General features: G+C 39.4%; 2 protein-coding genes across 2 annotated transcripts in view; both read right to left on the reverse strand.

Annotated features, from left to right (window-relative positions):
* The window catches only part of LOC134659272 (uncharacterized), a 107,490-nt gene extending 105,989 nt beyond the window's left edge, over positions 1 to 1,501 (reverse strand). Inside the window, exon 1 of the mRNA XM_063514923.1 lies at positions 1,407 to 1,501. Coding sequence (XP_063370993.1) covers positions 1,407 to 1,488 — 82 coding nt within the window. The 5' untranslated portion in view covers positions 1,489 to 1,501. The remainder of the gene's footprint in view (positions 1 to 1,406) is intronic.
* LOC134659242 (androgen-dependent TFPI-regulating protein-like) overlaps positions 1 to 15,719 on the reverse strand; it is a 317,918-nt gene that overhangs the window by 6,178 nt on the left and 296,021 nt on the right. The window lies entirely within an intron of this gene.

The following is a 15,719-nucleotide window of genomic DNA, read 5'->3' on the forward strand; positions in this document are numbered from 1 at the left end:
GCCGGTGTTAAGTACCCGTGTAAACGGAGATACGTATCTGAGAAACGTGTCTTGGGAACGTTTATTAGATACGTATCCGGATCCCGGCGGTTCCGTGTAAACCGTGTTCTTAGCACCGCCGGGCTTAAGAACACGGGTATTCGTTTCGGCGTGTAACACGGATACCGGGAGCCCTAGTCTGTACCGGCCCTTACACTGGGCGAATGAGCTTTCGACTCTTAATCTATAACAGGTATATACAAAACTAAAAGAGCGTAACAACCGCGTCTGTAGTATTGCATGACGTCATTTTGTTTACGAGTGCACTGTAACAACAAAATGACGTAAGAGACGCGCTATTCCAAACAAATGGGGCATTATCTATGAAAAGTGACCTTATTGTCGATGGCGCTTACGCCGCACAGCGTCGCGCGGCATTGTATTTATATCGGAGCATCGTTAATAATGGCGTAAACGCCATCGAGAATAAGGTCCCTTTTCATAGATAGCGTCACAAATTACGTCATTTCGTAAACGGTAAGGTAGGTTAGGTTAGGTTCGTTTCTCTTTTCATTCTATTGTGAACTCTGTAGCAATATACACAAGGTCGTTTTACAAGTACCGATGTAGTGTGCAGGTTAGATTGCGTTTTTCTTTTCATTCTATTGTAAACTCTGTATTAACAGACACAAGGTCGATTTTGTTACGGTTCAAAGTTTGAGATATCTCGTGAACAACGGAAACGCGTTTGAGAAGATTTGAATATACTCGTTTTACATAATCTCCGTTATGTTATGATTTATATATTTTATATTATAAGAGTTGTGTAAGGTTGATTGACTTTTACAGCCGTATTCGAACAATAAGATACGTCAAATATTAGATATCGTCGGGTGACAAGTAAAAGTCACTAACTAACATCATTGAAATTATTGGACAATAAACCGTGTTACAAGTGTAATAAAGCGCATTGTTACTTTAATTTTTTGATAGTACTTAGTGACTTTTACTTGTCACCCGACGATATTGAAAATTTGAAGCGATATGGATTGGATATCTAAATGTCAAACAAGTGTCAAAAGTGACGTTTTTGTTTGAAGAAACGTATCTTATTGAACAGAACAATATCTTATTGTTCGAATACGGCTGTTATATTTTCGTGCCCGAAGGATGACAAACAGAAGGTGTGTTCGTTCGTCTTCGTCTGATTGTCTTATTGTGGGAGTGGCGCCCTCTACGCAGAGTTTCGCGTAATATTCCCTATTAAGCTAGGACCCTAAATGGCTCAACATTCAACAATCACGGAGCGTGACTGTACGATTGGCATTGTTAGCGTCAAGTGGGACGAATATAAGTGGTAAGGTGGTAGTATTAACATAGTATATGAAATTCGCTTTCAGTCAAAGGTTGAAGATGATGATGATTACCTCCGAAGAGCCCCGCGGCGTCGAGCAGCCCGTCGGGCGGCGGCTTGCCGGCGTCGCCGCCTTCCCCATTCTCCTTCTCCATACCGCGTCTGGAAACGAACAAGAGCATGGTAAGACAAGGTAGAATAGAATATAGTACACTATCATTAAGTTTTTATTTAATTCAATAAAGTATAAATGTGACGTTATCTATGAAAAGGGGCCTTAATTTCGATGGCACTTACGCCATTATTAACGATGCTCCGATATAAATACAATGCCGCGCGACGCTGTGCGGCGTAAGCGCCATCGAAAATATGGTCCCTTTTCATAGATAATGCCCCAAATAAACAATCAATAAAATAGGCACGCAAAATAGGCACAATGGTAGAATCATGCAAGAGTATTTGTATTTGTATTTATTTATTGTATACATGTACAGTACAGTGATGCATAAAAATACATGGTGTTAATTATATATCTTAGGAATAGTACATGCTACCCTGTGAGGGCATTACAATGACTTATTTCTATACTTATGTTATATTTTGTAACATCTTATATGTAGTACTAAAGTTTAGTGAATAATGGTATCATACAATTTAATTACATACATTTAAATTTATTCTCATTAATTATAATAGTATTTGTCACATCTAATTGAGTGTCTAGTCAATTTAAATCTTTGTCATTAAGGAATTCGTCTATACTATAGTAGCATTTTTTTATCAGTAGGTCTACAAGCTTTTCCTTGAATACGCTATCTCTAATCTCGGTCGTTATACTGTGGGGTAATTTATTATATATTTTAATGGCTCTTACATGGGGGCTGTTTTGATACATTACCAAATTGCACGTCGGGATAGCTAGTAAATTTTTACATCTCGTATTGCCAGCTACTAGATTTTTGCGCATTTCATATAGGTTTAAGTGTTTTCTTACAAACATGGTTGTTTCCAATATGTATATACATGGTAGGGTTAGTAATTTAAATTTTGAAAAGAATGGGCGGGAGCTTTCTGGTACTCGTATGTTTGCAAGGATGCGAATACACTTTTTTTGCATTTTGAAGAGGTCGTCGACATCTACGCTGGCTCCCCATAGTGGCACACCGTATCGTAGCCACGAGTAGGCATACGCGTAATAAACAGATAGAGCGCAGTTAAAATCCGTAGTTCGAATCCGAATCCGTAGTAGAAAACGTGTATTTAAAGTGATTGATCGTTTTTAAGAATACTATAATTGTAGACTATTTAATCTGTATCTATGGGCATTAGTTGCCTGAAGTACATAATAATTTCATTTTTAAGTGCTATCAACACAGGTATTTGTATTACACCATCTATTTTTGTCCTCACGGACGCCAGAGGCGCTCTGTTTTAATTTCCGCTGTGGTTACGTGCCAATGACAACAGTTCTGTTTCAAATTTAAACTATTTAAATTTATAAATAGCTATTATCAATACACCTTATAAAACAAAGTCCCCCGCCGCGACTCTCTGTTTGTGTGTTTGTTTGTTCGCGATAAACTCAAAACCTACTGAGCGGATTTTCATGCGGCTTTCACCTATCAATAGAGTGATTCTTGAGGAAGGTTTAGGACGTTTAGTTTAGATGTATAATTTGTTAACCCGTGCGAAGCCGGGGCGGGTCGCTAGTCACATATAATAATTACCAGCCACGCTCACAGTAAAAGGCAAATAGTAAGTAGCAGCGCCTAAAACAATGGCAAACCATATCATAGCTATAGGGCGTTGTATGGAGGTGAATAATCTTGATAAACTTATATGTGACGTTATCTATGAAAAGGGACCGTATTGTCGATGGCGCTTACGCCATTATTAACGATGCTCCAATATAAATACAACGCCGCGCAATGCTGTGCGGCGTAAGCGCCATCGACAATAAGGTCCCTTTTCATAGATAATGCCCCATATGTCAATCGATTTGTCTGTATGAACCGAGTGATATACATAGTTTACCTACGCTGTTTCTGACAATCGTTGATGTGGATATATTTTTGATTTAATCTTTATTGCACAAAAGAAAATACAAACGTACAAAAGGCGGACTTAAGGTTTCGTCACACAGGCGCGTTTTCCGGGCGGCAAACGCGCCTGTGTGACGAAGCCTTTAATCCTACAATGCATTCTCTACGAGACAACCTTCGGGCAAAGCAGATAACTTGTACCACCTTTTAGGCGGTATACAATAATTTTACTTCAGCGTCAACTTTCTCGAAGATGACCTACATATGTTTTTTTAGTCAAAGCCAAGTCAATATAACACGTCAACAATTCAACAAACCGTGTATAAAACCTAGTGACATATACATTAGTCTTGTTAATCAATAATTACTTACGTCGAAAGCGGGTCAAGTCCACCGATCATTACTATATAGGTAGGTACCAGCAAAATGTGTGTCCATTTATAGGCTTTATGTCTTTGTGATAGGGATTATGAAAGATCAGTTAAATATGTGGACTGTGCCGATCTTATGTCTTAGCAATAAACGTCAAATTATGCAAAATATAGTACGAACTACGAACTGCTACACTCATTACTTAAACATCGGTGAACCTTAAGACTTGGTGGAAAGGGTTATGAAAGGTCAGTTGGACGATAGTAACAACAAAGAGTGAACATTGATCGACCTTATAGTCTCTGTGAAAAGGTTCACGTATAAGTCAGTTAACAGTGTGGACGAAATAACTAATAACAGCACATTAACTTGAGCATCGGTGGATCTTATGTCTTTGTAAAAAGGGTCATGTAAGATCAGTTAACAGTTTGAAACAGGGTTGCCAGGCGTAAGACAATTTAGGATCCGGTGCGATATACGATCCAATGAGCATAATCGTCTAGTTTTTATGCAATATGTGACTATTTTACTCAGAAATAAGTAGAAACAGGTAATTGCGTCAAAAATTTCAAAATTTACTCTAGTTTTGAAATACAAATATATACCTTATCACAAAAATGCTCATATATAAAACTGATTTTGCTCAACTTAAATTAAAATGTTGCTTCAGACTTCAGATACATTATTCTGCAAGTAATTTTAGGAGTAACATCTTTTTGATAGGCGTACGATATTATTTTCACCGGTACAGTTACGTGCAATAATATGTTACTCTTCGAAGGCCGCAAAAATATCTGAAACGAACTTATTTCTAGAGCGATAAAAGCGTGTCACATATTTTTGCGGCCTGCGAAGAGTTACATATTTTTGAATAGAATAGAATAGAATTTATTCGTAAGCACAGACAATACATAATATGAAAGAAAACACAAAATAAGATTAAAGTGCCACGAAATGGCCTCATCTCAGCATGTTGCTGGTGGCTTCCAGCGCTGGTCTTCCGATGAGACCATCAAGTGAGAAGAATCACGGAGGGTAACAGACAAGAAGAAAAAGACATCAAATAACGTACAGTGAAGAAATAGTAAAATAAAAGTTACACAGCACAACGACACAACACAACATAACGACTATATTAAATTAAATTAACACTATTTTATACATATAAAACAAGCATCGTGCTCGCAACACTGTATTGATCCGGTCCAACCATACCTTGGCTGTACATTACAGCTGCATTTGCATGTGACTGTACGACAATTTTGACACTCAAATACGTATTCTCTGATCCGATTCACTTCCGCTTACCTGGCAACCCTGGTGTGAATGAGATTAGTAACAGCAACATTCATAACTGACCTTTTGTGGGCTTTATGCCCTTCAAATAAGGTTTACGATTGACCAATTAACAGTCATGATAATACATAGCACTTTTATAACGATATCGAGGCCGATATCATTACTCAGAAATGAAGGCATGTTTATTAGGTTTATAGTGGGTATAAATGATATAGTTGTACAGTCAGCTCCAGAAGTGGGTAAGTGGGTCAGATGTAAAAATGCACATGTTCTTATTCTGTGTCGTGTGAGATACTTTTAAGGAATCATCTGTATTTCAAATACGTAACCAAAATTTTACTGTATAAGTGTATACGAGGGGTGCCCTCGTTTGTAAACTCTAAAGAAAATTTAAACGTCAAGTACTATTATTGTTATTTTAAGAACTTGCTGTGATATTTAATACTTTTTCATTTGATCGATTCAGTTTTGAAACCACTTATTCTACTCCGAAGTTAGGGCTCCAAAATGGCCGTTTTGTATACGTCAACAGTCTCTTCTTGTGTTCGGTACCTACCACACGAAGACAATGCTTGATTTTAGGGAAAGTAAATAAATCATTAGGACTCAAACCAGGGCTGTACGGCGGGTGGTCGATCCTAGCGAAAAAGTGTACTGAATCTTTTTTGTACAATATTTTGAGTAGATTACTTAGGGGCTATTCATAAATTACGTCATGTCAATTACGGTTTGGACATCGGATGATGGTAGCATTACGTAGGAGGAAACGGGGTCATTCGAAGCATGATTTTTGGATGATTTTAGGGCCAAAAATTGTCAAAAATCGATGACGTAATTTATGAACAGCCCCTTATGTAATATAACTTTTTTTGCTACGGGCCACCGTTTAAGAGTTATTTACGAAAAACTATGAAAAGGGACCTTAACCCAACCGACGTTGCAGTTGGCGTGCAGTTACCATACAAATTGCAGTCGGGGTCTGTCTGTATCGACCCTAAGTGTTGCGTGTCCTCTGCGTCAGGCAAGCGGTGTGACAACAGACTTATTATTAAATAGATTACAAAAACCCTATTTCATTAAGCCTTCGTCACACAGGCGCGTTTTCCGGGCGGGGCGTGAGCGTGGGGCGCCGCTTTTACATATAAAACGCTCACGCCCCGCCCGGAAAACGCGCCTGTGTGTCGGAACCTTTACAAAGGCTGAGAGCCGGGCTCGCTTTACGCTTTCGGACTGTATATGCCTTTATTGATATATTATTACACCTAAACATACCAGGGGCCCGTTTCTCAAAAGCTTGTAACTTGTAATACAAGCGGATGTCACTTTTTGACAGCTTTTGTTAGAAAGGGACTTCCACTTGTACATATTACAAGTTACAAGCTTTTGAGAAACGGGCCCCAGCCAGACTAACATTAAAATAAACATGCTATAATTTGCAGTAATAGCTTATCGCTAAAATATTCACCAGTGGCGGGCGAGGCCTTCCAGTTTCCACCCTACGGGGGAAGTTACGTAGATATAAATAAGTCCGTACCGTATACGTCTAAACTTTTAAACACACCAGAATGTTTGCAATCAATTTTATTTCCGTACAAGCATCACACAAGATACATAATTACATATTGATTGACTTGCGAAACTTGCAACTTGAGGCCTACTAGCAGAATATTTTTTTCATTAGGTACCTTGTAAAAAGTGCTCGGCGTAAGACTGAACATTTAATTTTATGTCAGATATTTTTGCGCGCTTCTTCTTGTAGTGACTACATGTACAATTATACATGAGTAGAAAATCGATTAATTGTATTCATGTTACTCACCTTCACGAGTTATTAGCAGACATCGCTTTATTTAATAAAAATCTTTTTTCATAATTTCTGATGCTAGTAAAAACTTCACAATAGCTGTACACCACCGTAGCACAAAAACCTAATTCCACAAAAAATATTCCAAGGTTACTAGATAATGCAATAAGTAACCCTCCCCCCCACCCTCTATACCACCCACGCCGCCCCCCTAAACAGCTGAGTGGGGAAGTAGGTCAGGTAGGATACCTAGGTCAGGTCTGTTACGTCACGTCACGGAACTAAGTCAGCGGCTTACCATATACTTTCTTTAGCTTACAGTCCGCCTTAGCCGTCCACCTGATTATAAGATAAGCGGTCACCGTAGCCTATGGAGAGGCGGAATATGACGCACTAATTGTACATATTTCTAATTTCTATACCATCTTTGTATTTGTGCCATATTCTAAGAAATAAACGTTTATATTTGTATAAATTAATATATACTTAACTATAAACATGATCGTGCCATAAGAAACCCCCATACACCCCACACGCCCCTTCCCCAAATAGCTGACTAGGTACGCATGTGGGGGTAGCCTAGGTCAGGTTTGTGACGTCAAGGAAATTAGCAACTTATCAAAAGAATTGTTTAAAAAGAAACAAGATTACTAGGTAACAGTAGCGAGACGGCGAGGTCTCAATAAAACTCGATTTCCACCGGTTTGCCTATTTTAAGACAACTTGGCACTCAATTCTCCGTCAAGTATGCCAAATTATCTCCAGCATGCATTTGTTTGACGTCCGTCACTGCCGCCATAAGAAACCCCCTTGCACCGCTCACGACCCCCCTAAACAGCTGACTGGGGGTGTAGGTAGGGGGTACGCATGTGGAGGTAGCCTAGGTCAGGTTCGTGACTAATCGTGACGTCATTTGTCAACGAATCTAATCAATGGACGATTAGGTTTTTACATATTGGTACCTATTTAATTTATGTATTTTCGCGACTAAACTTTGAGTGAGAGTATAGAGCCATATATGTATTATACGTGCTCATAGTAATTAATTATATTTTGTTCGGGGCCCGAGGAACAGTATGAGAATTCACTGAAAGTGTTTCTCTGGCCGCAGTACAAATACAAATTTCTTTATTGTCAGATAACAAATAATCCATTTCTTTGGTCAGTGTCTTAAAAATCTTAAAAATAAATGTTGGTAATAAATTCTAATGTATATTTAATTAAAACTTTGATTCTAAATTTGTTTTGACAAGCTTAACTAATCAAAATATTATAGGACAGTCAAATCTGCCAGCTACAGTATTCAGAATACGATTGTTACTGCCCCACAGTCTGCTTAAAGGCTTCGTCACACAGGCGCGTTTCCCGGGCGGGGCGTGAGCGTTTTATATGTAAAAGTGGCGCGCCCCACTCACGCCCCGCCCGGAAAACGCGCCTGTGTGGCGAAGCTTTAAAGGTTCCGTCACACAGGCGCGTTTTCCGGACGGAGCGTAAGCGTTTTATATCCATACTAATATAATATTATAAAAGGAAGTCTGTCTGTCTCTCTGTTACCTCTTCACGCTTAAACCGCTGAACTGATTTAGTTGAAATTTGGTATAGAGATTGTTTGAGTCCCGAGAAAGGACATAGGATAGTTTTTATCACAGAATTCATCCCTTATGGGGGTGGAATTTTGAATGGGGAATGAACAACAACTGCATAACAAACTTTGTCGACAGGAACTGTCCCGCCCGCGCGGTGTAGCACCGCCCGCGCGTCGGCGCTGGTGCATGGTTTGGTTGAAATTTGTTATAGAGATAGTTTGAGCCCTGGGGAAGGACATAGGGTAGTTGTTATCCTGAAAATCAGCCCTCAGGGTGGAAATTATGTCACGTCCACCCCGAAAGTGAGATAATTAATGCATCGCCTGACAATCGATGTTAACATTACGCTCAAATTGAAATTGCCTTTACACTTATAGAGGCGTTTAAAAAGAAACTACCCAAATTACTAATTCCACGCAAACTAGGTCGCGGGCAAAAGCTAGTATATTATAAAAGCGGCGCGCCCCGCTCACGCGCCGCTCGGAAACACGCTTGTGTGACGGAACCTTAATAGTGATGCTACCTTGAAATCCTAGCTTGAAAGAAGGTAGCATCACTGTTAGCACTCATCGTCATCAGTGTCTCGCAGTGTTTCGCTTACCCAACCTAACCGGGATTAGAACCTAGTAGGGCCTTCAGCGCGTAGGCAGGGTCACTACCAAAAGGAGAGCCGTTAAAAATACAATAGAAATCCGTTTTTATAGTGACCACCTTGTTTGCTCAACTTTATTAGGCAACTGTGGGCACATTAAGTTAAGCAGTACCATCGTGCTATGCGGAACTGACAAGTTTAAAACCTTATTACAAAGTCATAAGGGCGACTAATAGTCAAATAATTGGTGCGATTAGCCAGTAACATGATAGAAACCAGTGGTCATTATATCGTCGCCCACGTTGCTTTTCTCTTCCAACTATATTTGGTTCGATTTGTCATAAGACACGACTTGAGGTCAACACACCGGGGGGGCTACCGCGATCGTTGATAATCGTAATGCGTGTCATTCTTATATATGTATAGCTGAATCCCATCGGCCGACGGCTGCCGACGCGTCGATGTATTTTTCGCTCTTATTGCGTAGACATAAAGCTTTTTCCTATCGGCTTTTGCCGATTCCGCGTCGATATATCTGGGGAGACCCTTAGATGTAATATGCGATTACAAAGTGACCAGCAAGGCATCAGGACAGAACCAATGTCTTCTGCATTATTTGATGGTTCCCTACTAGTATTAAAGGCTTCGTCACACAGGCGCGTTTTCCAGGCGAGGCGTGAGCGGGGCGCGCCGCTTTTATATACAAAACGCTTACGCCCCGCCCGGAAAACGCGCCTGTGTGACGGAACCTTAAGATACCTATGCATAACATTTGGGCTTTACTACGGGAGTGCGACACACGCTTGTGCGAAGTATTGTTAGTGCGACGTATGATTAGGCGATGTACGATTGTACGACATGTCATTTGTGAGAACTATTGTTCGTGCGAAACATTATTAGGCGATGCACGACTATACGATGTGCCGTTTGAGCGAATCATCGTGTGTGCGAAATATAAATCAATAGGTAGGTTAGGTTCGTTAGGTAGCTTCAGATGCCCGAAGGGCAAAGCGCCCAGAAATAGGAGCCCCGCGAAGCCTGGCTCCGTCTAGTTCAGTTGTAAAGGAAATGTTTTTTGAGAAGAAACAGTGTAAGTGCTGAGACCATGTTAAAGATAAATTACCCGTAGACCCACAAATACTGTCGTGCACTAGAAGTATTGTCGAGCCGTAATATGTCGCACAATTTAACTTTAAGTTATGTAATAATCCCTAACATTTGTCAATTTTGTCATATTATTTCTCACGACATTTTATTTCATATTTAATTCAATTAATTAAAATTGGTCCATTTGAATCAGTGCTAAGCTTCTTGACTTTTTATGATAACTGGAAATACCTACTTACCACCAACTGTCGAAAGTAAATATTCAGGGGCTTTTAGTGATCGCCAACTGTCAGAACCACCAGTGCATAATAATTATGCACTACATCTGTACTAGAAAAGCGCCATGTCGTGTACTGTAGTTGACAGTTATTCACTGACCCCTCATAACTCTTAATACAATGACATAAGGTATACCAACGACACTGACCACTGTTGTTAGTACGAGCGCGTGGCCAAATAGCGAAAGGTCAACGACCGGGCATTGTCTTGACTTTTACCCGATCGTCGAGTTTACTCATTCCTCGTTAGCACTTAGATCGATGCGATGAAAATAGATCTAAAGGTTCCGTCACACAACGTCCGCGTTATCCGCCGGGCGGGGCGTGAGCGTTTTATATATAAAAGCGGCGCGTCCCGCTCACGCGCCGCCCGGAAAACGCGCCTGTGTGACGGAACCTTAAAGACGGCACAAGCATATCTATACATCTTATAAAAAAAACCGGCCAAGTGCGAGTCGGACTCGCGCACGGAGGGTTCCGCACCATCAACAAAAAATAGAGCAAAACAAGCCAAAAAAGGTCACCCATCCAAGTACTGACCCCGCCCGACGTTGCTTAACTTCGGTCAAAAATGACATTTGTTGTATGGGAGCCCTTGGATCCCTTGGATTTGGGCCTTGTATGGGATCTTTATTTTATTCTGTTTTTAGTATTTGTTGTTATAGCGGCAACAGAAATACATCATCTGTGAAAATTTCAACTGTCTAGCTATCACGGTTCTTGAGATACAGCCTGGTGACAGACGGACGGACGGACGGACGGACGGACGGACAGACAGCGGAGTCTTAGTAATAGGGTCCCGTTTTTACCCTTTGGGTACGGAACCCTAAAAACCGGCTAAGTGCGAGTCGGACTCGCGCACGAAGGTTCCCCTTCGTGCGCGAGTCCCCTGCACCATTAACAAAAAAAAAATCACGTTAGTTGTATGGGATTGGGAGCCCCACTAGTGGCCCCACTTAAATATTTATTTTATTCTGTTTTTAGTATTTGTTGTTATAGCGGCAACAGTAATACATCATCTGGGAAAATCTCAACTGTCTAGCTATCACTATGTTCATGAGATACAGCCTGGTGGTATGGATTTGCTTATTAATCATTAGATTCGCATATCTATGCAATTTGGCATAGATTTATAAATAATTCAGTCACTCCGAAACAGTGGTAAAAATAAAAACTAGAGAAAAAATGTAAAGAAAAGTGGTGCCGTTTCCACCACCAGCCCCTTGAATTTCCCCCTTACACTTCCCGTACGTGTTAAAAAAAAAACTTCTTACGACACAGTTCTAGAGATCCTGCTCTACTACACTAATATTAGAGACGCGTTTTTTTCTTTCGCTTCAACGTGTCTAATTTGAATTCCGATGTTCTAAGTCATCCTGTACATAATTATACATACAGTAGAAACTGAACAACTAGAGTCGTGTGAAGCGCATGTCCAAATATGTACGTGCATATCCGCGGGGTCATTGACCCGTATTGTCTCAACTGTTACCCGGTCGTGAGTTTACCTTTACTCGTTTGCTTCGATCGACCATCGTTAACGCGGATAGAGCTAGACCAAGATAAGTTTGCAGCGATTCTGATAGCCCCGAGTCCAGACGGTGCCAGTGTTATTTTAAATGTCAAACTCCTACGAAATTATGACGTATAAATAGTTCACATAGTTTTTCAATTAAAAGAGACGTCATGATCGCGTAGTCTTTTTCTAATGCTAAAAAAGATTTGGCAAAAAAATTATTTTTGGTACAAGCTTTTATCGCTAACTGTACTTTTCTTACGACAGACAACTAATACTCATCGAGACAATTCTGAAAACCCCTAACACAATTAGGTTGCGTGGTTTCATCACAGAGTTCCTATATGGCCACCTCCTGTCTCCATCATCAGATCAGTTTGACAGTACCATATTATTGTATTGTCATCAGAACTACATACAGCTGCCAATTTTCATGACGCTATGATCCTTGGAAGATGGTTAAATTACTTACCTTAGAATCCATTACATAGTTACATACAGGTCGACCTAATAAAAGCTTGTTAAAAACGAACTATACCATATAAATGTCTAGACAGCTTTAAAGCGACCTGTAACGAATGTGCCATCTGTTATGTCCAACCTTATTAGTAATATAGTAAGTTAAGTCTTTAAATATGACATAGCGCATAAGCGCACATATGTTACATACATAAACACATAACATATGTATGTCTAAAAAGTAGCTATGATATCAGTAATACAGTGGCGGTACTAAGTATTTTTCTCTAAAGTGGGTCAACGTTATTTATATTATGTTTGTCACAGTTGATTCTATGTCCTATGACCTATCCATAATGCAGTATACTTAGGTAAACATTTATTACGGCAGGGTAGACCGAGGCGATTCCGATCGCCGGGAGAATCAGATCAAAATAAACGTTTGTGCCAAATTACAAGTTTACCTACAATTTACGTCAAATATAAGAAATTGAAACGATATGGATCGGATATGTCAGTGTCAAAAGTGACGTTTCTTCAAGAAATACGTCACTTTTGACAGTTGTTTGACACTGACATATCCGATCCATATAGTTTCAATACATAGAAGGGATCCTATAGAAGTGGTATACGCGTGCCTCCGTGAGGGACAAAACATACGCAATGCGACACTATGAATCGTCGAATTCATTTGTTGCCCACCATAATCCATACTAATTTATGGTGGGGAATAAAAAAAATGTTTGACTGTGACAAGGACAAACAATAATAGCGCTTTCGCTATTACTCCTACTGAAAGATACATAAATAAAAATAAAATAAATAAATAAATAAATATTATAGGACATTATTACACAAATTGACTAAGCCCCACGGTAAGCTCAAGAAAGCTTGTGTTGTGGGTACTCAGACAACGATATATATAATATACAAATACTTAAATACATAGAAAACAACCATGACTCAGGAACAAATATCTGTGCTCATCGCACAAATAAATGCCCTTACTGGGATTCGAACCCAGGACCGCGGCTTCACAGGCAGGGTCACTATCCACTAGGCCAGACCGGTCGTCATAAGACTATCCCGTTCGGTCATTTCCCCCCACCCCTCCCCTCATGCCTGGTCCAGTTAAAATACTAGGTTCATGTTTCAATATCTAATATTTGACGTATCTTAAAGTTCGAATACTTCAAATATGCCTGTTAAATAGTGGGAAAAGGCTAGAATGCTAGAAAGCTAATGATATCTCGTATCTCACCTATGGAAGTGATCATTCAGCTCTGCGCCGGCTCCTCACACACACACAACACATTTTCACGCACACACACCACTACACTGATCACTGACACATCCCGCATCCGGTATCTGCAACAAAAGAGATTATACGTTAATTATAAATTTATAAATAATATACAATAAATTATTTGCCAAGATATGAATGAAACCATCTCATCGTTAGGAAACTGGACGAAAGTTAATAAGACCTAGTTTCCCCTCTGGGTTGGAACACTTGGAACGTAGAACGCCAGGGGCCCGTTTCTCAAAAGCTTGTAACTTGTAATACAAAAGTGGAAGTCCCTTTCTAAGGTAAAATGTCGGGCAAACGGTAGGATGATGACGAATAACGTGCTAATATATGAAAAACCAAGAGGAAAACGGTCCATTTTTCTCCAGTTTACTCAATCACAAAGGGTATATTTTTATGTAAAAATTCACCGATATTTTTTTTTCGATATCGATAGCAATCAATCGATCAATTCTTTCTTTCATTAACAATACAGTAGGTATTTGTGTTCGACGATTTTTTACATGCTAACTTACATTAGGTAGGCAGTACAGTACAGTCATTATATTAATATTAGGAACATACACTTAGCTCTTGGTTACAGGCGATAACTGCATCGTATCTCTTTTCTTATAATTAAGAAATTTAAATTTAAATGTTTTACAACCAGCGTGTTATTTTTTTCTTTCATACCAATACATGTCATTAAAAGGTTGCAAAATAGTGGTTTAAAATAATTAATATAGTATATTAATAATATTATTTAAATTTAACAGTAAAACAGTAGTTTTCGACTAACAACCATTATGTTGTCAAGTTTCGGGACAACACACAACTTTTACCCGCTTCCCTAAACGACCATTGAAATTAAATTAAGCTTCTAAGTCCTAACCAGACAGTACAGTTGACCACAAAAATTAAGCAAACTTAAAGAGTCTGTTCGGAAAGAGAAGAGCCGTGGAATGTATGGGGCCCAATACATTCCACGACTCTTCTCTTTCCGCATAGACTTTAACATATGAATAAAATAAAAAATAGTCTGCTCATTTGTTAACGGTACGGCTAAAATATCGATGCGTCCGATTTAACCCTTTTTTGGGGTTCCGCAGCCAAATGGCAAAAAACCGAACCCTTATGGATTCGTCATGTCTGTCTGTCTATCTGTCCGTCCGTATGTCACAGCCACTTTTTTCCGAAACTATAAGAACTATACTGTTGAAACTTGGTAAGTACATGTCTAAGAGATTTCTAATATCATTTTTTTCTAAACTGAATAGTTTGCGCGAGAGAAACTTCCAAAGTGGTAAAATGTGTGTCCCCCTCCCCTGTAACTTCTAAAATAAGAGAATGATAAAACTAAAAAAAATATATGATGTACATTACCATGTAAACTTCCACCGAAAATTGGTTTGAATTGAACGAGTTCTAGTAAGTAGTTTTTTTTTATACGTCGACATGACGAATCTATAAGGGTTCCGTTTTTTTCCATTTGGCTACGGAACCCTAAAAATCAGGATAGCTGGGGTAGTAAATTGGCCAGCATGTTCAAATACATATGTGTACTATATAGGTACCTAGATTAGTTACCTACTCACTTTTTTATCAGCTACATTTTGGACATAAAAATAAATATCAAATACCGGTAATTGTCCGTCATGTGCAGGAAATGTTATTTTACTCTATCAAATTACGCCCGACTGTACCAGGGGTGAGGGGAACCGCCTTAAAACAAAAACGTCATATCAACCATTACGAAGATGCACACATGTAACATATACTGTTTAAATATGGACCTTATGTTGTAAGAGATAAGAAAGAAATTTGAAATATATTTTATGCAAATCATGTTAGTATAGGCATGGACTAACCTATTAGGACTCGCAATCGCCATTTTGAGTAGCGTACCCCGGAAGAAAACATTTTTTTTGTATTAGACTTAGATGGCGTCGGTCATTCAGCGGGCTGTAGGTTGTGTAGCCCATTCCGCAAGAGGGCGCTGCCACTAGAAGAGTTGTAGACGTTGTAGTTGTTAAGGTGTAGTTC

Source organism: Cydia amplana, chromosome 24 (assembly GCF_948474715.1).
Source record: "Cydia amplana chromosome 24, ilCydAmpl1.1, whole genome shotgun sequence".
Lineage (NCBI taxonomy): Eukaryota > Metazoa > Arthropoda > Insecta > Lepidoptera > Tortricidae > Cydia > Cydia amplana.